The following is a 24,687-nucleotide window of genomic DNA, read 5'->3' as shown; positions in this document are numbered from 1 at the left end:
AAATCGCAAACCCTTAGAAATGCATATTACTTATCAAAAATTAGGTTTTGATAGACTATAGACTTATCCAGTGTTCAAATGTTTGTACTAGAAATCTATGCAAATTAGAGCATATGCAACCTAATATTTTAGAAAACTTGTAATACAAAAAGTTTTTTGCAATTATTAATGTAATCAATCAGCTAGGCAATGCGATAACTATTAGTTAATTCTATTTTATTTTTTTACCTTATTCACCCAGCAGTGTCTCCCCTTAATTACACATTTTTCTCAGTAACTGTAACTAATTACAATTACATTTATTTAGTAATTAGGCTAAATTGATTTTACATATACATTTAACTAGTTACTCCCCAACACTGCTTCACCTTGACACAAACTGCTGAAGAAACCTGTGCGTCCTCGAGACGGGCGCGCGCCGCGGCAGGAAGAGAAGGCGCGCACGGGCGCGAGCAGCTCTGATGATGATGATGGGGAAGTAACGTTAACGTCAGCCGCCTGAGGAGACAATTTCACAACTTTTTTGGCTCATTCCTAAAAGTTTAGTGCGATTTCAGTGAAGAGGAGCAAACGGCGTGAACATGTTCTCTCGGAAGAAGAAGGAGCCGACAAATAAAGCGTCCTCACCCTCCAAAAAGAGCAACTCTGCGCAAAACCCTCCGGTAAGAGACCAACGGCGCTTCTGAGGAAAACTAAAAACCGAGTTCAGTTCAGTGATAGGTTGATTAAACTACTGTAAACGTTGTAAAGAGAGAAAACATGTTTAATCTCTCTGGAAGATTGCTTGTTTGTTTTATTTGTTTGGTTTTTTTTAAGCTTTTCAGATGGGTTCTCATTCATCCTGTTGATTTCCTCAAATAACTTAACGTTACGTTCACAACAGAATTATGTTTGAAAGAGTAAACGTACTCTATCCTGTATAGAATTGGGCGTGTGTACGATTAATTCGTAACGAATTAGTTTGTTCGGATGATTCGATTCATTTAATTGAACCGGTTCACAGCCATTGACTGCGAACACAGTGTGATTCGAATGAGTCATTTAAAAGATCGGTTCAAAAGAGCGAGTCGTTTCAATAACGAAGTGCAATTAATTCATTATTTAATGGTGCATGATGTTGATCAACATTGCTGTAAAACTGTCACTGGTGAAGAACACTTAAGGAGTACATCTTGCTCTTTGTTTCGCAAACAACACCAGAAATAAACTGAGAGGAAGTCATGCAAGAGTCATATCAGAACAAGCAGCAGTTTAGTTGTACAGTTCCAGTTGGAAACAAGAATAGAATAAAAAGTGAACATAGAAGGGCTTCACTTTTACTGTTAACAGGTAATGCACTGAACCTGTAATTACTTTATTGAATCTCCATGGAACCCTAAAGGGATAGTATTCAGATTCACTGTCAGTCCAAAACTCCACAAACTAAGACATTTGGAAAAAATACTGGGGTTCAGTGTTATTTACCTTCATTCAGATGATTCAGATCTTATTTTATGTTACACAGAAGGTCATACAGGTTTGGGAGCACACGAGGGTGAGTAAATTGACAGAATGATAACATCTGGGTGAGCTGTCACTTTAAAATGTGGTAAAGAATCGAAAGTTTTGTCATTTAATCATCTTCAGATCTGCACGGTTTACTTTTTTCTTTTGTGCAGAACAAAAGTAGTAATCCTGAATAATATTCACTCTGATTTTCAGTGAATGAAGTCTAATTTAGTGTGGTTAGGTTTCATTTAGTTTAATACAATCGCCACTGAATGATTTTTAAACAGACAGATAAATAAAGTAGGCAATATTAAAAAGTGCATAATGCAATGAAACTACATTTATTTTACAGTTAATTTATAAATCATTTTAATGAATACTTTAAAGGGGTCATATGCTGCGATTTCAAGTTTTTCTTACAAGCTCTTGGTGCATAAATAAGATCTGTAAAGTTGCAAAGACTAAAGTCTCAAATCCAAAGAGATATTCTTTATAAAAGTTAAGAGTCAAGCACTCATGAGAGTAGTGTCTGTTTCTATAAAGTGGGGAAATTCCAACTTTGCAAGGTCAGTCTGGCGCTTCTGACTCACAGCCTGTAAGTACGTTTTCATATTTAAAGGATTTGCCACTGATGATTCAAACGTAAGTGTTGAGCAGTGTAGAGTAGCGTTTGTTGTTTGTCGTTTCTCCGATCACAAACGTAGACATGGTTTTATGGTTACGCAGCACGATACGCAACGCGTAAAAAGGCAGTATAAGTCATTATAATCAGTAATTATGTCCCTACTGGATGCAACAAATGCCTCGTTTGTAATGAATTTTATTGGTTTTGTCTTATAATGCTGGGACACACAGCATCACAGTATGTTGAGGGGCGTAACATTTCCTTCACACGCCTGAGGCATTCGGCCAATCACAATGCACTTGATAGCTGGCCAATCAGAGCACACCTCGCTTTTCAGAACGATGAGCTTTGTAAAAATCGACGTGTTTCAGAAGGCGAGGCATAGAGGAGAAACTATAACGTACAGTATGTGGAAAATGTGTTTTTTGAACCTTTAACCGCATAAACACATTTTATTACACCAAATACACAAAATAATGTTCTTTTTAGCAACATCACATGACCCCTTTAATAATATAATTCCTGTAGTTATAAATAAGTCAATTTATAATCACCACAGAATGAGTTTTATACCGACAATTAAATAAAGCAGGTCATATTAAAAATGAGAAAAACACAAAGTTAAAACTTAACTTTAAATATTAAAGTATTGTTAATTAAATAAATAGCATTAATTCTATTTTAAAACTTATTCGAAATATTAATAAAAACTATAATAGTATCTTGATGAGACTAAAATAATAGTGATTCATTTAGGTTTTTTGTTATTATGATGATTTGAATTTCTGATACTCTGGGTTTGTCATAAAACAGAATTTGATATGGCGTTAAATAATACACAAATAAAGCAGACTAGATTTGGATTTGTTTCAATCACCTCCATATTCGTAACACACTAGTATTTCCCATGTATCATTAAACCGGTTCGTAATATTCATCTCCATAATCGTCCATCATTCACACTCCATCCCTCTCTTTCCATCCCATGTTAAACCTAGTTGTCCATTCTTCAGGAACACTCTTCCAATGACACTATCGATGGCCCCTGCACGCTGGCCCCTCCTGATCCGGGCCCCTTATCCTGCCCGGGAACACCGGCCTCCCACTCCAAGCTAACAGTGTGCAGTTCACCTGTCGGCACGCTGAAGCGGCCCTCGGGTCTCAGCCGTCACGCCAGCGCCGCCGGCTTCCCCTTCTACACCTCGGGGACGTGGGGCTTCCATAAGGGCTATATGCGGGCCGCTCTCACCTACGGTCATGCGGCGGAGGCTGGGGAAACATCGGTCATCGAGGTGGAGGACATTCCCTCGCTGCTGCGAGACGTGGCCCGCTTCGCAGAGGCTGTGGAGAAACTAAAAGACATGGTTCTGGGAGAAGGTAGGAGATTTTTGGGTGGCTTCGGTTCGAAAAGGGATTTTTAGAGTTGATAAAATAGTTTTGGATGTTTGGTGTTTGTACGTTTTGTAAATGAAGTCTGTGTGGGCCAATTAAGTTGAATATTATACATATTCTGTTTTCAGATATTTTTGATTGTATTTTGGGAAGTTTATGTTTAATTTTATACATTTTCTGTATTTACTCAAACTGCAATTAAAAATATTTAATTAGTTAATATTTATTTTATTTAGTTAATTTTTGAATAAATAAATAAATATAGTTTTATTAAATTATTGTTATTTTTTTGATATTTTAATAGATAATTGTAGATATTATTATTATTGTAAATAATTGATTAATTAGAAATTTTTGTACACAATATTTGCAATTTAAATTTATTTAAAAATATTTATTTGTAAATTTAGATTGTATTTTTTATTTGTTAATATTTGTGTATAAATAATTTTGTATATTATTTTAAATAAAAGGTAAATACAGTATTCTTGTAATATTAGTAAATATTGTGTAAAATATTTTTATACACAGTATTAACTGAATTTGCAAATGCATTTTCATATTTAAATAAAAAAATAAAGATTATTGTAGGATTGGTAAATATTGTGTAAAATAAGTTATTTGTACACAATATTTTATGATTTGTAAATTTTGTGTGTTGTAATTTTTTTTTAAATAAAGATACAGTGTAATATTTTTAATTCTAATTATAGTGAATATTGTGTACAAAAATTTATTGTGTACAATATTTACTCAAATTGCAATTAAAAAAATGGTAAGATTTAAATAATAATAAATATCATTCTTTTGTAATAATTTAAATAATTTATTATACACATTATTTAAAAGATAGTAGAAAGTTTTTTTTTTATTATATTTTAAATATTTAACATTTTCTGTATTTCTTGTCGGTTTGGTAAATTGAAGTATTTATTCATTTTTGGGTTTATTGTTTTGTTATTTGAACATAGTTCTGTGTCTGTTTTGTGTAGAAGGAACAAGACACTCATGCCTCGTGTGTTACATAAATTAAAACTAGCATTAAATATCATATCATATCTAAAGCCAGTTAGATGGCACAAAGTCTTGAGATTCCCCTCGAGTCTTGTTCAGGAATGGGCATTTGTATTGCATGTTTTTTCATTGGGTTTCCATGGTGAAAGAGAGGAAGGAAGAGGAGCCGTGCGTCAGATGTTTTCTTTGCAGCCTTGAGTTTGAGATTACACACATCCGCTGGGCTGCACCCCTCCACCTTCCCTTAGAAGAGTGTTTCATGGGCAGGACCCTACAGAGAGAAGGCCAGATGCCTACCGAGCACTTTTCTCACGATGCTGCTGTTCACTTCAAGCAGAAATGTGGTGATGTGGTATAATAGTGCGGCTTTGATATTCCTCTTTTACACTTCATGTACACTCATTCGGATGTAGGTGGTTGTGCGCAAATATGAGAAGGAGATGGTTGACAAACTGAGATGTTTTGAAGGATGTTTGAGTTGGTAAACATGCAATTCGGCATCATAAAAGTAGTCCGTTTCAAGTCTTCTGAACCATACAATAGTTTGGTGTGAGAAAAAAAAATTACATTTACTAGCTGAATTTTTCTCAAATCATCTTATTGGACTTCAGATAATGATGTCCATCACTGTCGGCTCTTGCATGTCTTGTAAACTGAACGCAGTGCACCTTGTTTGCGTTTATTCAGCACAGAGCGCAGGAGAAAGATGAATCACGTCAGCACTGTCTGCTTTATAAAGAGCAGAAGTCAATTGAGTCTCCACAGGCCTTGTGGACTTCCTTAAAGTGTCGCTATTTTCATCAGCTCTACTTCCTGTTTACATCTGCCCTGCTTGTAGAGTTGCAAAAAAAATGTTTCCAATGTCATCTCAAGGGAAATCTTTATTTCAGCCATGAATTCCCAAAGTTTTTGGTCAGCCGAAACTCTAAATAATAAAAATAAAATATAAAAATAAAATATTCCTGAGATTGTAAGATAAAATAACAAAAATTTAACAACAGGGTTATTATAGATAACTTAAACAATGACAAGCTTTTTTTTATATTATTATTATTATTACATTTTATTTAAAAAAAATATCAATGTTAGATGGAAAAACCTTAACTAAATGAAAATTAGAAATTGAAGTAAGTTTAAGATGAAGCATTAAAATTACTAACTGGATATAAAAACTGAAACCGAAATAAAAATAAATTAAACGATAAATAGCAATATTAAAGAAAAAATGACAAAAGCACAAAACAAAATTACAAAAAAGTAAATTAAAAGTAAAATGAAAAATGTGAGTTCAAAATATTAATACAGTTATTATACTGTTTAACAACACATTCTCTTGTACATGAGTCACTGATGTTGGGAAATGGTCCCGTAACATACAGGTAAACAAAACTGAAACTGAAATGAAAAATAAACCTAGTTATATTTAAAAACGACAAAAAAAGACAAAAAAACCCCACACAAAAAATTACAACAAAAATAAATAAATAACTATAAATAAATGAAAATAGAATATATTAAAATAAAAGTTAATTCAAAGTGTAAATAAAAACAATAGTATATAAATAATACTAAAAAAAAAACATAATAGCATGAATACTGCTTAACAGTTGTTTTATTTTGAAATGGCTTTTTATGACTTGAAATGACTTTTTTATGACTTTATGATTTAGTTAATTATAGCTCTTTTTAATCAACTCAGGAACCCCAGTTTGGTCAAACCCAAACAAATAAAATTTAGTATATTAAAATATTCAGATTTTTCCTCATGAATTTTAGGAGAGGCATCTGAGACGAGATTGATATTAAGTAGAGCGTAACGGAGAACTGAACGATGAAAGAGCGATAACATCTTCCTGTGGGAAGTCACATAGTGTTGTCATGTTTGTCTTTCAGTTTAAACACAGTGACTTGCATCACTATTACCGTTTTACAGCTTCCCAGAACGCTTTGTCATCGCGGCATGTTTTACATAGATAAACAACAGTGACTTGCATCACTATTACCGTTTTACAGCTTCCCAGAACGCTTTGTGGTGGGGGGGTGTTTTGGGGGGGGGGGGGGGGGGGGGGTGGGGGGTGGGGGGGGGGGGGGGGGGCAGCTGGGGGGGAGGGGCATGTTTTACATAGATAAACACAGCTTGTGTTTGCTTCACAACATGTGGATTTGTCTGAGATTTACTGGTCCGTGGCAGAGCTGTAAAAGCCAGAGAAGGACGATTCATTCACAGCTCACCGCCACCAAACGACTGCAGCATGCAGGCCTGTACAGGTCCTCACAGTTTCTCCTTACATGAAACAGCAGTCAGCTATTAATCATGCTCAAGTTGATACCAGTGAGAATTGGGGGCTTTTTTGGGAAGATGGCATGATGTTTGTCTTCGTCGTCATCTCATGACCTGCAGATTCATTTGAGAAGAGCCGGACAGTTTCAGATGGACATTTTGAGTAATACGCTTGAGGGAATCTGTTCAGATCTGCATGACATGCGTGCATCAACATGCACATGCATTAAAACATTCCCCTGACTTTCTCCTGTAAAACACATCACCATTGATTTTGCAACCACCCGGAATGCTCTGGCATCGCAGAAGGGAGTTTTCTTCACAACATATTAAATAGTCTGAGCTACACACGTGTGTAGGAGTCCAGCGCTGCATCAAAGAGGAACGACTGTTTGAAATGTTACACTCTTGTGTTTTACTTTGGGTTTTTCTCATTTTTAAGAACACCCACACTATGAACATGCATTTAGGCATGCAGACACACACAAGGACTTTTGTTGTGCACAACAACAGCTTTCATTGTCCTGTTGAAAAGGATACGGTTCCTGCAGCCAGACTCCGGCTCTTTTCCCCAACCGTTATGGGATAACGCCAGGTTTTTCTTTGTTCACAGCTGCTGACGTTGATTTACAAAAATTTGAAGCAGTAAAACCGTTTTCAGTTGGGATGATTATAAGAAATGTGTCTTGAGAAGCAAATCAGCATTTTAGAATGATGTCTGAAGATCATGTGACACTGAAGACTGGAGTAATGATGCTGAAAATACAGCTGCGCATCACAGAAATAAATTACACTTAATAACACATTTGGATCTGTTTTGACCTGTTAGAAATACACATAAAAAATTCTCAAAACTGTTTAGTTTTTAATAAGGGAGCGAAACTTTGCAAGTACTTTAAGACCCTCAAAGTACACAATTTTTCCTGATTTTTTTTTTCAATTATAACAAGAGATTAACCATTTAAAAAAAGTTAAACGGTTCATGTTTGGGTCTTTTTGGACCCGTTTATGTATGGAGACCCATTAGATGTCACATACACTTTTTGTTTGTTTATTAAATTATCTGTGACGTTTTATTAGTGTTAAAAACTTTGCTAAATATATGTAGCTTTTCCCCCATATCTCGCACACTTTTGGGATTGAATTTAGTTGATAAACATTAAAAAATTGCTCACTTTTTTTTATCTGAAAGTGGAATTTTATGCAAGTGAAATTCAGAGTAAGTTTTCTAAGAAAATACATTTGTAGGTTTCATTAATTTGGATTGTTTTTGAGCAATCACGAGTTATAAATTTCCATTCATTTCAAAGGGTAATTCTTATAAATTTCATATAATGATGTATTTATTTGTTAAAAAATACAGAAAAAAAAAACAGAAAAATTGTGAAATATTATTGCAATTTAAAATAATAGTTTTCTATTTGAATATACTTTAAATATAATTTATTCCAGTAATGCAAATCTGAATTTTCAGCATCATTACTCCAGTCTTCAGTGTCACATGATCCTTCAAAAATCATTCTGATGTGCTGATTTATTATCAGTTGTGCCTAATATTTTTTGGAACCTGTGATACTTTTTTCAGGATTCTTTGTTGAATAAAAAGTTAATAGATTTCTTAATTTTTTAATTATTCAAAAAGAGGTAAATGCCGTAAAATCATAGTTACCTTCAAAACGTTGAAAGTTGTTCACATTCACTCATTAATGAGAAGTTGCGCAATATGATTATTTTTCTAAGATTCAGTACTTCACAAACTGTGGCAACTAGTTGTTCATCTAGATCTGTGATTTCTGCATTTATTATGGCTTGAGTTTGTCAAAAAGTGAAACATAAATAATTGATAATCTGATAAACCCGATGAACTCATTCGATGACCGTAATATCACACGCGTAGTTTCAGTGCATGTGTGCGGCTGAAAGTTCCCTCTTTTGGTAATAAGCAGAATGAAGTGCATTGTGGGATTGGGTGGGTAGGAAGTAGACAAATAACTGACATGTTTTGGTGAAATTAAGAGGCAGAACTGCTTCCGAATATGTGGCAATACAGTGTTATAAACCCCCATTTCCAAATGCTTCCAGATGTCTCTCTAAATGAATGAATTATGATGTTTTCTCATGTCTCCGCAGTGAAAGAGGAGCCATGCAGCAGGCCGGCCGTGCACGAGTGTTTAGGGGAGGTCCTGCGTGTTTTGCGGCAGGTAATCAGCACGTATCCTCTGCTGAACACAGTGGAGACGCTCACCGCAGCAGGAACGCTTATCTCAAAGGTCAAAGGTCAGTTCAGCTGCCATGATAAACTCATCTTCTTCAAATCCTGTCACTGGTTCCTCACCCTCTCACCTATGTATGCAGTGCCATGAGTCTAATAACTCCGCACAAGCATCAGATGAGCAAAGCCACATCTGATATGAGCAGATACCACACAACCAGCATCTGATCTTATGAAGGAAAAACATGTATAATATGCAAACATGCACTTACTGAAATACAGGTGTTTCCACTTTTGCATCTAAGTGTGATGTCACTTCTAGTTTTATTTGTTATTAAAGCAGAAGCGCGTGTTTGTGACCGTGAAGTTGTTCTCTTCTCTGTGTTTGTCAGGGTTCAGTTATGAAGGTACCACTGACGCTCAGAAGAAAGACTTTGAGAAAGCCATTGAGACCATTGCTGTGGCCTTCAGCAGCAAGTAAGACCCGCCGCTCTGCTTCCACATCAAATACCTGATCATTTATTATTTATAAATTAAAATGTAATTGTATTAAATAAAATATCAATCAATAAATAATAATTATATGCATTTAAATCACACACACACACATATATATAAACATTACATTTATTTTATCTAATCTAATATTTCTCTTTATATATTTATATATATAAACCTTTAATCCCAATATAATATTATCAAATAATTATATATATAAAACATTAAAAGTATTTTATTTAATCTAATATTAATTAAAATATATGTATTTCTCTTTATATATTAATATATTAATTAATATACATATTTCCCTGAAGGCCACTTATAATGCAGGTAAATTAATTATATTTACATTTAGTAATTTAGCAGGCGCTTTTATCCAAAGCGACTTACAAATGAGGACAATGGAAGCAATCAAAATCAACAAAAGAGCCATGATACACAAGTGTTATAACAAGTCTCAGTTATGTTAAATGCAGTACATGTAGCAAGGGCTTTTTAAATAATATAATTAAAAAAAAGATGGAATAGAAAAAGTATAGAGCAAGCTAGTGTTAGAGGCCTTTTTGCTTTTGTTAAGTGTAAAATAAATGAAAAGAAAACAGAATACAAAAAGATTAGAAGGCTAGTGTTAGTTTTTTTCTAAAAGGGGCTTTTTTTTAAAGAACAGAATTAGAATATAGAGTGCTAGAGTTAGAGGGTCAAATGAAGATGTTATTTGTCATTCCACCAGGAGGGAACAGTTAATGAAAAAGTCAGTGAAAGTGAGTTTGTGCCTCTTTGAGATGAACAATAATGCGTCGTTCACTTGCAGAACGCAAGCTTCTAGAGGCACATAAGTCTGAAGTAATGAATTTAGGTAAAGGGGTGCAGAGCCAGTGGTGGTTTTGTATGCAAACATGAATGCCTTGAATTTTATGAGAGCAGCTATTGGTAGCTAGTGCAAATTGATAAACAGAGGTGTGACATGCATTATTTTTGGCTCATTAAATATTGATCTTGCTGCCGCGTTCTGGATTAATTGTAAAGGTTTGATAGAAGTGGCTGGAAGACCTGCCAAGAGAGCATTGCTATAGTCTAGCCTGGACAGAACAAGAGCTTGAACAAGGAGCTGTGCAGCATGTTCTGAAAGAAAGGGCCTGATCTTCTTAATGTTGAATAAAGCAAATCTGCAGGACCGGACAGTTTTAGCAATGTGATCTGAGAAAGTTAGTTGATCATCAATCATAACTCCAAGGTTTCTGGCTGTTATATATATGAATATATTGTAATTATATATATTTTAATTCTATATAAATATATCTATTATTTAAATTTAAAGTTTAATATGTTATTATGAAATAATATAAATAATTAAATTTTAAAATATATTTTATTAAAACTATTTTTATGCAAAATTGTGTATATTTTATATATGTACGTACATATGTAATTTAATATTTTAATTCTATAAACATATAATGTATCTTTAATTAAGATTATGATTAATATTATTATAGAATTATATACTGTATGTATAATTCATTTTTATAATATATATATCCTGCAGAGTTTCAGAAGAGATCTCAACAGTGCTTCAAGCTGTGCTCAGATTTACTAATATACTGTATGCAATATGAACTCGAATATTTCTCATCAACATTCACTCTCCACATTCATTCATAGCTTTTACCAGATAAGAAATATTGACAGTTTTTTCTTCTCTATTTAGAGTTGATAATTGTGATATCTGAGCAGTATTTTCTCTCTGTCAGTGTTTCAGAGTTGTTGATGGGAGAGATTGACAGCACTACTCTTCTGTCCCTGCCGCCGACAGAAAAGAGCAGGGTGAGTGTGTGTGTGTGTGTGTGTGTGTGTGTGTGCGGATGTTGTTGGAAGCGTGTGTGGGTCGCTTCCTGCGTTGTCTTGCAAGCATATTGTTTCCTCCACACCTCTGTACAGACTCAACAGAGTCCCTGACGACGCGAGTCTTCAAGAAACAATTCTTAGAATGCAACTGATGACAAATTAATCATCTTAATGTCCAGAAGAGACACTCAAATCATTTCCCAGAACTACAACAACTAGAAGTCTCACTTACTTCATTAAAATGCACTTTAGTTGTTTAACGGTGTTTGTCATGCTACTTTGAGTCTGTAGTTTCAGCAAGCGATTATTCATTATTTAAAGCAGTTCAGTTTTAGTCAAGAAACCTTTTTAAAGAAGGACTGCACTACAAGCTACTAACAAAAGTAGCTTAGTACTGGAAGATACTTAAAAGGGCAATGTTATTCCAATGTAAATGTAACTCTTCAGTGATGTTATAAAATGTTATAATAATATGTTATTAAATATTTTAAATATTATATATAATTTTATTTATTTATTTGTAAAAAAATATATATATTTTTTATTAAATCCTATTTTTTTGTGTTAGCATTTGATTCTGTTGTCATAAAATAATAAATTAATAATCAGTTGAATAAAACAGTTGAATTATTAACTAAAATACATCCTAACTAAAACATAGAAATGTATATATTTCTGTAAATATATAATCATTTTTTACATTCATTCTAGCTCAGGGTTTCCTGGACTGGGATTTTGAGTTGATGAAAAGCTAATTAATTAAATCATAAAAATTTAAAATTTAAATAAATAAACAATTTAGCAGTCCAAATAAAACTAAGAAAAAAGATTAAATGTTTTATTTGATTACTACAATCTCACCTCATGTATCTGACTCTAACCTCTGGCTCAAAATACATATCATTAATTTCATAATGCACATTATTGTTTCCTTTAAATCATCATAACTAGCCGTCTCTTTGCTGTGTGTGTTTAGTCGATGGAGGACCTGTACAGAGTGTCGTCAGGTCAGGGTCCTGAAGGAGGAGGAAAATACGACCACCAGGACTGCAGTGAGTGAATCACTGTTTTATTGTTTTAGTAATGCATAGAATAGCACACCAACTACTATTTTTGAAAGTATGAAGAATGCATAGGGTGCCCCAAAGACAAATCTTTCTGTATGCACAGAACACATTTTCAAGAGTGTGCAGTGTACAGCAGAGCACACTGCGTGAGATACTGAGACACCCATCTCTTTTTCTGTCTATCTATCTATCTATCTGTCTGTCTGTCTGTCTGTCTGTCTGAAGTAACGACCAAGAGGCCAGCGTTAGACAGTGAGCCTATGTTTGATCAATCTAGTCTTCTCAAATCATCACGACTCGCCTAAAATAAAATCTATAGATCTAAAACAGTTCAAGCATATAACAATGTTTAAACATTAGACCCAGATAAATGTGCGCTATATCCAATAGTTTGTGCAGAGATGCTTCAGGACATGGAGACACCAGCGTGATCACTTGCGTTTTTTTCAGTAGATACGCCGTCATTTTTGCACATAAACGTAAGAGTAATACATCATTCATAACTGCAAAGGGTCTTTTATTTGTGTGCACTCACAATATCAACAAAACGTTGTGCTTTTATAAAATAAAGAAAACAAACATGATGTGCTTTCTACTCTACTCTGACAGGAGTACAAAAATGAACCGAAGCTCAGTGAAAACATGCCTCACAGACATGATAAATATATCTATAGAAAGCTTTAAATTATTATTTAACGAAATAAAACAAATCAAAAACAAAAACTCTTTCATTATAATCATAATCCGTAAAGATGCACTTCTCTCTAATGCTCGTCTGAGGAGATGACAAGTCCGGATCAGCAACTTCATCCTTGCGACACAGACTCAGAAAATATTAGTTTATTAGTAAATAATTCAAATATCTCCTTACTATTTCCCCTGTCACATTTATGGTAATTACTTTTGCCGGTGCTTTCAGAGTCACGAAGACTTTTTTCCCCCATAACAGCTGGTCACACCGGTGCAACCTCTGATTTTTGTAGTCGCATCATTGAGAAATTAGGTTGCATGTGCACTCTAGAGCCCTGTTTTTACATATGCATACTTGCATAGAATTTATTCAGTATATGCGGCTCAGTATGTAGTGTGCATTACTCTCGTGTTCCATTCTGAACACAGCTGTGGTATATTTTTCATTTAATTTGAAGTGTTGTGTGTTCATATATGGGATGGCTGATGTTTACCGTGTGTGTCAGCAGTGAGTGCACAGGAAGTTGATATTCTCCTGCAGCGCAGTGAAGGCGGCGTGGACTCGGCTCTGAATTACGCCAAATCTATCGCCAAATACATGAAGGACATCATCAGCTACGTAGACAAGAGAATCGCTCTCGGTAATGACATTTCCTTCAACTGTTTGTTGATTTTTGAAATGCATGTGTCTGTCTCTCTTTTAAATGGATCCTGGTCATATACTCTTAGTATAAATGCATTTCAAACTCATCCACCTGGACTTTTTGTTCTTTATGGCTCTATTTTCCACTCTATCGTCAACAGAGAATGAGTTTTCTAAAGGTCTTCAAAGACTCTACCAGTCCTGCAAACAAAACATCATACAGGTGATCAGCGTGCTTCCCTTGTGCTTGTTTGTTTGTGTTTTGCAGATTGAAGTAACACTAGTGTTTATGTTGTAAAAATTCTGTCTCAGGAGCACATGCCGTTGCTGTCAATCATCTCTCTGGCTCTCGAGCAGGACTCAGAGCAGAGCTGCGGTTTACAACAGGCCACAAACAACATCTACACACACTCATTTCTACAGGTACCACACCTGATCTGACAACACACACCACAGCTGGATGACAGTGTGGAAATAGTTTTGCACATTTCACCTCAAAATAGCTAAAATAGAGAAAAAGGGAAATAAATATTTTTATACAAATATATAAAAAAATATATATTACAAATATTTTTATAACACAATAAATATTATTATTTAAATTGATTATATATTTTATTAAATTATATCATGAATGTATTATATTATATTTTTTAATGTAATAAATGTAATTTAAATGTAAAAAAATGAATGCCTTATTTTTGGAACATTAATAATTTTTTTTGTATTATCTAAATAAAATAAATAATACATTTTTTTTTTTTTTTAATAATACAATAAATATTGTATTTAAATATATTATTATATTTTACATTTATTGCATTATATTATATTTTTTATATAATTAAATTTTATTTAATTTTTAAAAAAGCCTAATTTTTTGGATTGTTAAGATTTTTTTGCATTATTTCTAATACAGTTTGCCTTATGACATTTTAATTTAAATTTAAAAAATGAATGCCTAATTTTTGGAACATTATGATATTTAATTTTTTTATCTAAATAAAATAAATAATACATATTTTTATTTTTTTAATAATACAGTAAATGTTGTAGTTAAATGTATTACTATACTTTACCTTTATTATATTATATTATATTATATTATATTATATTATATTATATTATATTATTAATATAATACATTTAATTTAATAAAAAAAAACAAATGCGTCATTTTTGGAATGTTAAGATTTTTTTTAATTATCTAGATTAAATAAATAAATAATACATATTTTTATTTTTCTAATAATACAATAAATATTGTATTTAAATGTATTATTATATTTTACATTTATTGTATTATATTATATTATTAATATAATACATGTAATTTAATTTAAAAAATGGATGCCTAATTTTTGGATCATTAAGATTTTTTTTTAATTATCTAGATAAAATAATACATATTTTAATTTTTCTAATAATACAATAAATATTGTATTTAAATATAATATTATAGTTTACACTTATTGTATTATATATTAATTTTTATATAATACATTTAATTAAATTTTATTGTTTTTTTTTAAAAAGCCTAATTTTTTGGATCATTAAGAATTTTTTGCATTATTTCTAATACAGTTTCCCTTATGACATTTTAATTTCTCATTGATTTCTTTTTTGGTTTTTTGTGTGCTTTTTTTTTTGTTGGTGGCAAAGAAGGTGTTATGATGAAAAAAAATAATATTATTAATTTTTTCTTTTTCTTTTTTTCACTCAGCCCATGACGCAGCGCAGACAGGAACATGAGAAGAAGCGCAGAGACATTAAAGAGCAGTGGCAGAGGGCCAAGAGAAAACTGGTAGAGATTCAGTCCACCCTGAACTAACTGAATAACTCAACTAAACCCTGCTGAATCAAGTTAAACGTGTTTGTGTTCATCAGGCCGATGCCGAGAGTAACCTCCGTAAGGCACGTCAGCTGTACATGAGCCGCTGTGAGGAGTACGAGAGAGCTCGGATAGTGGCCAATAAGGTTGAAGAGGAACAAAGCGGAACAGGAAGTGGCTCAACCACTAAAGCTCTGGACAAGAAGAGACGACTAGAAGAAGAAGCACGAAACAAGGTCAGCTAGCTCAAACAGGAAATGACCTAACATGAGCTAATTTCACACATTTTCTGACGGTGCTTTTGCGGTCACGTGCAGAGAACCAACATTTTGATGAATAGATTAACGTGACACTCTTTATCGTCTCCTACATTTTTTATTTCCCTGCAATCTTTCAATATATACATTTCTTCTTATCTGTCTTTATTTTATTGTAATGCAATAATGTCATGAAAATAATGCCACAATGCAAAAAAAATCTAAATAGATTTAAAATAGGTTTCATTTTCTTAAAGGAAGATATCATATCATTTAATTTACTTGATTTTAGGGTGTTTTTATAATATTTTATGCAACAATTCTGAGTTACAAGTACTAATGGGCTGTGGCTTAGCAGTTTTTAACTGCTCCATCCTTCAATAATAGCATTATTCTTACAAAACAGTCAAGTCGACTAATTCATCTTTATGATATATGATGGTTTGTGTCTGCAGGCGGAGGAGGCGGAGGCGACGTATCGCACCTGCATCGCAGACGCCACGACACAGCAGCAGGAGCTGGAGGACATGAAGGTGAACATGCTCAAACAGATTCAAGAACTCATCAGACAGACGGACCAGATCCTGCGGGCGGTGAGAGTCATAGATATAGTTTTATATTTACTAAATATATCAATTTAATTATTGCTTTTTATTTACTTTCTTTATATATATGTGTGTGTGTGTGTGTGTGTGTGTGTGTGTGTGTGTGTTATTTTTTTTTTTTTTGTGTGTGTGTGTGTGTGTGTGTGTGTGTGTAAAATATTATTTGTATATTATATATATATATATATATATATATATATATATAGTATATATATAATAATAAATTATCGATAATATTATTATTGCTATATTTATTTCTTATAAGTTTTATATATTGTTTGTAATGCTAAACAACCTTTCTCATTGCCCCCCCCCCCACACACACGCACATATATATATATATATATTTTTTTTTTGTTAATTTTTCATTTAATTGTCTTATTATTGCTTTTTTATTTTTATAAAATGTTTGTATATTTATCTATTCTATATTTATTTCATATAATTATGATTATTGTCTTATTTAATTTTAGTAATTTTTTGCATATACTTTTTATCGTTAGAATTTATTCATATTATTATTGCTTTCGATTTAATTCTTTGTATATTTATTTATTAAATAGAAAGCAATAATAATATGAATAAATTCTAAAAAAATTCTTTTTTTTGCATATAGAATATTCTAGGATCATTTTAGGATTTTAACATTATTTCCATGACTTTGTAATGAAAAAGAAAAACATCTCTTCCTATCATTTTAATATGAAAAATTGACATAAGTAACTCAGTAATCTCTCATACTACTCAGAACATCTGGAATGGGGAATGGAGATAATTGTGTGCTTACGGTTTTCAAGCTTGATTCAACTGGAAAGAGAGATTTTGTAATTTTATGCTCTGGTTGTGTGTTTGATGCATCCTCTTCCTCTCTGTCCAGTGCACCATCTCGTACTATCAGACGATGCATGTGCAGACTGCAGCACTGCCGGTGCATTTCCAGACGCTCTGTGAGAGCTGTAAGCTGTACGATCCCGGTCAGCAGTACGCAGCGCATGTCAAAAACCTGCAGCTCCGCACAGAGATGCCCGTACAGTACCAGTTTGAGCCATTCTCCGCGTCCAGCCACCAGTAAGACGACATCCAATTAGAACACATCGTTTGCTTTACAGATCATTGGTCAAAGTATAATGAGAACTTAAATGCTTCAGGAATCGAATGAAATATTGAAATAACATGGTGTTTTGAATTCAGAAGGAAATGGAGTTGTTGTTTTTTAATCAGGCACGTTCGGACCCGTAACAACAGTCTCTGTAATGACCAGCGGCAGAGCAGCTCCGAAGCTCCGCCCACTGCAGAGGAGGCGGGGTTTGGGGAAGGAACCGTGGTTAAACCACGACGGGGTCAAGGTCAGTTTTAATGAACAGGAATCAGCTTTTAGGGAACCAACACACAGGACATGTACTTAATTTATACTTAATTTGTCAGTTTAAACGCCCCTTGGTGGCTACATGCACTTTATTGGTCTGTATTGTAATGAATAGAGCGGTTATGTGTTGTTTTTGCAGGTAGAGACCATCATCAAGCTCATAAGTCCTGGCCGTCCACCCTGAGTGACACTGACAGTGTAGGTCCGGGCAGTGGACTGGGATCCCCGACCTCCAGCACAGGTATGAAACAAATCCAGGCCAGTCTGGTATATGGTAATAAAATAGTGTTTATAAACAATGATGTTGTGTAATGTTTCGGTCTCAGGTGATATCTCAAAACCTTTAAGGCCGGTTTCTGCAGCCACACTGTCATCCAATGAAGATTTAGAGGAGCGAGACGGTGCCATGACCCCGTTTGAACAAAGTGAGTGAACGATTACAGAGAACATCTGAGAAGATGAAACTTGAATGAATAGATCAGCCAAAATTCAATTGGCTAAAAATCGACTCACCCTCAAGTCACCCAAGATGTGGCTGAGTTTGTTTCTTCATCAGATTTGTAGAAATGTAGCATTGCATCACTTGCTCAGCATGCTCTGCAGTGAATGGGTGCCGTCAGAATGAGAGTCCAAACATCTGATAAAAACATCACAGTAATCCACAAGTAATCCACAGCACTCCAGTCCATCAGTTAACATCTGGAGAAGACAAAAGCTGTGTGTTTGTAAGAAACAAATCCATAAAGATGTTTTAACTTCAAACCATAATCCATAATAACGCTTCCTCCAGTGAAAAATGTTCTGGTCTGAATCAGGAGAGAAATCTGCACAGATCAAGCAGCGTTTAAAAGCCAAAACAGCTCTAAACAAATATGTGGCTGGACTTTTTCACTGGAGGAAGTGTTGTTATGGATTATGGACTCGTGTTTTAGCTGTAAGCAATGGTATGAAGTTAAAAAAGCCTTGATGGATTTGTTTCTTACAAATATACAGCTTTTATCTTCTCCTGATGTTAACTGATGGACTGGAGTGCTGTGGATTAATGTGATGTTTTTATCAGCTGTTTGGACTCTCATTCTGACGGCACCCATTCACTGCAGAGCATCCCTTGCTGAGACAGTATGTTACATTTCTCCAAATCTGATGAAGAAACAAACTCCTCTTCATCTTGGATGTGTAGTACATAGTGACATATATTGAGTGTGTCTGGGCCTCGGTTGTGTTTTAGGTATAAATGGAATTGAATCAGAAAACGCGGCGCCCACTGGACCTTTCAGAAACGTGGGATTGTCCAAAGCCGCAAAAACCCATCGGCTGCGCAAACTGCGCACGCCATCGAAGTGCAGGGAATGTGACAGCTACGTTTATTTCCAGGGAGCAGAATGTGAAGAGGTGAGACCATTTCTGCATAACTGCAAATCAACTGATTGTGTAAAAGATCGCTGATGTACAACGTCAAGTCACATTTATTTATATAGTGCTTTATTCAATACAGATTGTTTCAAAGCTGCTTCATAGAAATAAACAATGAATTCAATTATGAAACCACTTCAGTTAAGCTGTAAAGCAGCTCTAAAGAAGACAGTAGTGTTATTTAGCTTCATTCAGTCCAAGTTTTGTTCTGATCTATTGTGTGTTTTAGTGTTTTCTGGCGTGTCATAAGAAGTGTCTGGAGTCTCTGGCCATCCAGTGCGGTCATAAGAAGCTCCAGGGCCGTTTGCAGCTCTTCGGCCGTGATTTCTCTCAGGTCCTGCAGGGCGACGTGGAGGGCGTTCCCTTCATTATCAAGAAGTGCATCACTGAGATCGAGAGGAGAGCGCTCAAGATGAAGGTGCGGAAAGATTTGAAAAGATCTGAAATCTGATTGGTTTGAATGTTTATGTCTGATAAATGTATTATAAATGTATTGTTATTTGCATATTCATTCTGATACGGTCACATTCTGGTCACTTTACCTCTGCTATACATGATGCCAACTTCCTAATTCTCACGCAGGCTACCAAAAAATTCATGTAAAATTGCAAATGAGCATATTTATACATCATATGCATGTGAGATATGCACATAAATTATTGGTTAATTGCATCACTTGCTTATATACTTGTTTTTTATTCATTTTGCAGATTTGAACACTATTCCCGAAACTGTTTTTAACACTTTTAAGCCAGAAATAATAGTAAAAATAAAAAATATAATTTTTTTTTAATGGAACAGTTTGTTAAACCTTTAGATAAAATATAAAAACAAATCTTTACAAAAGTTTGCACATGTGACCCTGGACCACAAAAGAAGTCATAGAAATTGAGATTTATACATAGTCTGAAAGCTGAATAAATAATCTCTCCATTGATGTATGGTTTGTTAGGAGGACAATATTTGGCCGAGATGCATTTATTTGAAAATCTGGAATCTGAGGGTGCAAAAAAATCTAAATATTGAGAAAATCATCTTTAAAGTTGTTCAAATTAAGTTCTTTTATTTGAATATTTCAAATATTGTCCTCCTAACAAACCATACATCAATGGAAAGATTATTTTTCAGTTTTTAGACAATGTATAAATCTCAATTTCAAAAAATGTACCTTCATGATTTGTTTTGTGGGTCACGTATGATACAGTAGGCATTATAGGGTTAATGCTTTTCTTTGCCTGTCTCCAGGGAATCTATCGTGTGAATGGAGTGAAGACGCGTGTGGAGAAGTTGTGCCAGGCGTTCGAGAACGGTAAAGAGCTGGTGGAGCTCTCTCAGGCGTCTCCACACGACATCAGCAACGTGCTGAAGCTCTACCTCAGACAGGTGAGTCAGCTGACACAGAGAGATGTTCCTGTGAGCAGACATCACAATCATCGCCTCTGTGTCCTCCTCAGCTCCCAGAGCCCATCATGCCCTTCCGTATGTACAACGCTCTGATGGGACTGGCCAAGGAAAGCCTGAACTCGGACGCCTCGGAGGCCGGCGAGGGCGTGAAGAGCCCAGAGCTGGTGGATCGTGGGTCAGAAACCGAGCCTGAAGTGCTGGTCTTAGTGGAGAAACTCCGAGAGCTGCTCAAGCGTTTGCCGCCTGCTAACATCGCCACGCTCAAGTACATCGTGCAGCACCTGTGCAGGTGAGTTCTGCAACAAAAAACACAAATAAATATCAAAAAACTTAAAAAAAAAAAAACATTTTTATAATGTACAGAGAGGAAGTGGAAATGAAGTTTTTTTTTTGTGTTTTATTTTATTATGTATTAAATTGTGTATTTTATATATTTTTATAGAGCTTTTTTTTTTATGTATCATAAACTTTTTATAGAAAGTCTATAACTTTACTAACCCTTGAGGGGTTCTTTATTTCAGAACAATTAAAATTTTAATAATTCAATAATTTTAAAAAGTATAAAACAAAATATTAATAATATTTTATAATAATGTTTTAAATAAATAATAATGTAATAGTTTAAGTTTTAAAAATGTATAAATAAAATATGTTTTATAATTTGCGTGATAATCTAATAATAATTTAATAATTTAAATTTTAATACTTTTGTTATTTGTCTAATAATTTAATAGTTGAAGCATTATTTAAACTGTACTTCAGTTATTAAAATTTTAATAATTTAATAATTTAAGCCAAAAGAGTTCAGCAGACATAAACAATTAAAAACACATTTTTATTAATGATATTTTAAAATTGATGAAAGTAATTTATAATTTACATTTATTTTTTTGTTTTTTAATTTATTTTAAGGTTTTAATATTTTAATAATTTATGTCTAACAATCTAATAATAATTTAATAGTTTATGTATTTAAGTTTTAATATTGTAATAATTTAAGTCTAATAATCTAATAGTATCTAGATTTTAATTTAAGTCCAGTTTTAATAAATAAATTATCAAAAAAACAAGGTATGCAATAACAAAATTTGGTATTTGAATAATAGATTTTTAGATATATACATATATACCTTTTCAAGTTGCGTTAAATTTTAAGTTTTTTAAATAGTGACTGTTTGAAATATCAACTGCAGTTTTCTAGATTCTCTGAGGTTTGCTGAAGTTTATCACAGAAAACACAAAACATTTTTGTATGATGTTAATGAAAGATTCTTGTTTTTCTCTCGTCAGAGTGTCTGAGTTGGAGCAAGATAATAAAATGAGCGCCAGTAATTTAGGCATCGTGTTCGGCCCGACCCTGATGAGACCCAAACCCACCGGAGCCACGGTGTCCCTGTCGTCTCTGGTGGATTACCCTCATCAGGCGCGCATCGTAGAGGCTCTGATCGTCTTCCAGCACGTCATCTTCATCTCGTCCTCTTCCTCGGTCTGCTCTCCAGGCCAGAGCCAGGTCTGCACAGCATCATATCTGCACTGATTCACATTTCGGATGACGTGTGTGATTTATTCACAGCCCTCATTGTAATGTATTCCTTTATTCAGGACTGTGAGACTGGAACTCATGAAGAGCCAAACAGAGCGGATCTGGAATGTGGTGAGATGTTACATATTAGAAATAGGGATGCACCATATTATCGGACCAATATCGGCTTTAAATGTAAATATCGGCATCGGCTGGCTAGGGGGCGCTGTTGGCCTACTTCTAATAAAATGAAAGCAAAATACACAAATAATATTAAGACTGTGTTTCTGATTAAATAAAGCAGTAATTGATGCCATAAAATCATGAGTATGTTTTGATTTAAAGGTTAGAAGCTATAGCTTACATGAAATTAAAAAAAAAAACGTGACACTTTAAATAATTTTATATATACTGATTTATTCATTAATGTGTAATATGTTATATATTTTATTAGCTCTAAAAGATTTTCAGAATTTTATCAGCATCGGCTATCGGCCAGAATGAATTGTAAAATATCGGCATATCAGATATCGGCATAATCCAATATTGTGCATCCCTAATTAGAAATATTAGAACGAACAAATATTACATAATTTTTTAATTATTTTTAATGTGGTTGGGTTTGTAAATTAAGTGGATCTGGAATGTGGTGGGATATATTAAAGAAATAGTATAATTAGAATTAATAAATATTTAAATAATATTTATATCTTTAGAAAATGTATTAAAATATTTACATTTTTACAAATTTATTTATTTAAATATATATATTAACATATTTTAATATAAATATTATTTTAAAATAGCTTTTTCATGAAGAGTTAAGAGTGGATCGGGTGATTTTTAATATTTAAAATATTAATATTATAAATTATTTTCTGTGATTAAGTTTGTGAATTTTGGTGGGATATATATTAGGAATATTATAATTAGAATGAATAAATATTTTATTTTTATTATTTTAAATATTATGTTTATTAATATGTTTTTATTTAGCTTGGGTTTGTGAAATATGAGGATTTGGATTGTTTAATATTTTAGATATTTTAGTAGTCATACATGTTAGAAAAAACTGAATATATAAATATTAAATAATATTAAAACCTATACAAATATAAATATATTTTAATAATGATATTATAATATTTAAAAAAAAATTTTCCACAATAATATTTTTTATATATATTACATATGAATATTATGTATCCATAGGATTGCTAATTTGGCTTGAATTATATTAGGATTAATATTGGAATTAGCAATTGAAATTTAATTTAAATGACAGATACAATTAGTAGTTTAGTAGTAAACTGCTCAAATGTTCATCATATCTTAGATCACAGAATTAGTTGAAATATTCTCAGTGTGATTCCACCTCTGATCAAGTGTATGTGTGTTCCTCTCTCTCTCTCTCTTCAGCTCATTCCGTGGGTTCCTCTGGGTCTCAGGAGCGTTCGCTGGACTCTGACTCTGACGTGGAGGATCTGAGCAGAGGAAGCCGACCGCAGCGCCCTCCTCTGGTGAGTCAGGAGAGTGAAACCAGCACAGAGGAAGACCAGATGAGTCCCAGAGCGAGTCTGGACCTGAGCGGACTGGTTCCAGAGACCATCCCAGAGCAGACGGTCAGTGCAGACCCGCAGGAAACCAGCGCAGAGCAGGTCTCAGATCAGTAAGACGAGATGCATCATGAATTTAAACAGGTCAATATGCATTTCAACTATCAGGGATGCACAGCAGGAGAACAAGTGTTACGTTCATATACATAAAGTGAGATGAATAACATTAAGAATAAGACGGTTTTGACTGACAGGCGAACTCATATGACCTCTCAGTGACCTCTCATGCCGTTTTTTTTCACATATTAGCTGATGTTTATATAATATTGGTCTCTTTCACATATCAGATGCAGATGATAAGGTGGTTATATCCCCTCAATTATAACACGTTTGCGCACTAGTCTGTATAAACCACCACATTCATAACCTGCAACTGGAAAGCAACAATTACTGTCTTTCAAAAACAAACATAAACATCATCATTATTGTTATTATTATTTAATAGGATCTCAAGGTGAGTCAGTGTGTTGTAGATGTTAAAAGTGCTTTGTTTGATTTATGTTTCTTAGTTGAGTTTTTGTGTTTTGGATTATGTGTCTTTTTTAGTTTCTTTTAATGTCGTATTTTACAATATTTATTATGGTTTCATCTATGCACTGGAGTTTAGTGGCAAATGGTGTTACGGTTGCACTGGTCTAACAACAGCCGGACTGCTGGTCAGTGCTGGTTATATAATGCATTATAAAATGTTTATGCATATTTCTCTTCTAAACGTTTGTACTAGTGTGTATATTTGATTACTGGTCTTGTTCCAGCAGCACTGTACTGTCTTACTAAACTAAATATGGTTTAAACCACGCTGGGACTGTAGCTTCATCTCAACCATGTGTACTAAAGCCTTTAACCGTTTGACTCGACTGATAAATGCATAACACCATAGAAATTAAAGACATTTGTGAGTGAGATTTTAAAACC

At 33.7% G+C, this 24,687-nt stretch overlaps 1 protein-coding gene across 3 annotated transcripts; it reads left to right on the top strand.

Annotated features, from left to right (window-relative positions):
• The first annotated feature begins 373 nt into the window (after positions 1 to 373).
• Positions 374 to 23,839, top strand: LOC109066372 (rho GTPase-activating protein 45-like). 3 transcript variants are annotated; one of them, XM_042719095.1, is made up of 23 exons: positions 374 to 662; positions 3,112 to 3,490; positions 8,931 to 9,077; positions 9,405 to 9,489; positions 11,265 to 11,337; positions 12,335 to 12,410; positions 13,622 to 13,756; positions 13,920 to 13,981; positions 14,071 to 14,181; positions 15,482 to 15,562; positions 15,646 to 15,825; positions 16,302 to 16,439; positions 17,329 to 17,519; positions 17,673 to 17,797; positions 17,957 to 18,058; positions 18,144 to 18,242; positions 19,046 to 19,209; positions 19,460 to 19,648; positions 20,476 to 20,613; positions 20,685 to 20,923; positions 21,925 to 22,144; positions 22,237 to 22,288; positions 23,576 to 23,839. In XM_042719095.1, the coding sequence occupies exons 1-23, from the start codon at positions 582 to 584 to the stop codon at positions 23,827 to 23,829; spliced, it is 3,321 nt and encodes a 1,106-aa protein (XP_042575029.1). In that variant the 5' UTR covers positions 374 to 581; the 3' UTR covers positions 23,830 to 23,839. The 3 variants fall into 3 exon arrangements, with proteins under 3 accessions (XP_042575029.1, XP_042575032.1, XP_042575031.1); XM_042719098.1 differs by having other exon boundaries at positions 375 to 662; positions 3,127 to 3,490; XM_042719097.1 differs by having other exon boundaries at positions 375 to 662; positions 13,625 to 13,756.
• The last annotated feature ends 848 nt before the right edge of the window (positions 23,840 to 24,687 follow it).

Source organism: Cyprinus carpio, chromosome B2 (assembly GCF_018340385.1).
Source record: "Cyprinus carpio isolate SPL01 chromosome B2, ASM1834038v1, whole genome shotgun sequence".
NCBI lineage: Eukaryota > Metazoa > Chordata > Actinopteri > Cypriniformes > Cyprinidae > Cyprinus > Cyprinus carpio.
This window is presented reverse-complemented; position numbering and strand designations above follow the sequence as displayed.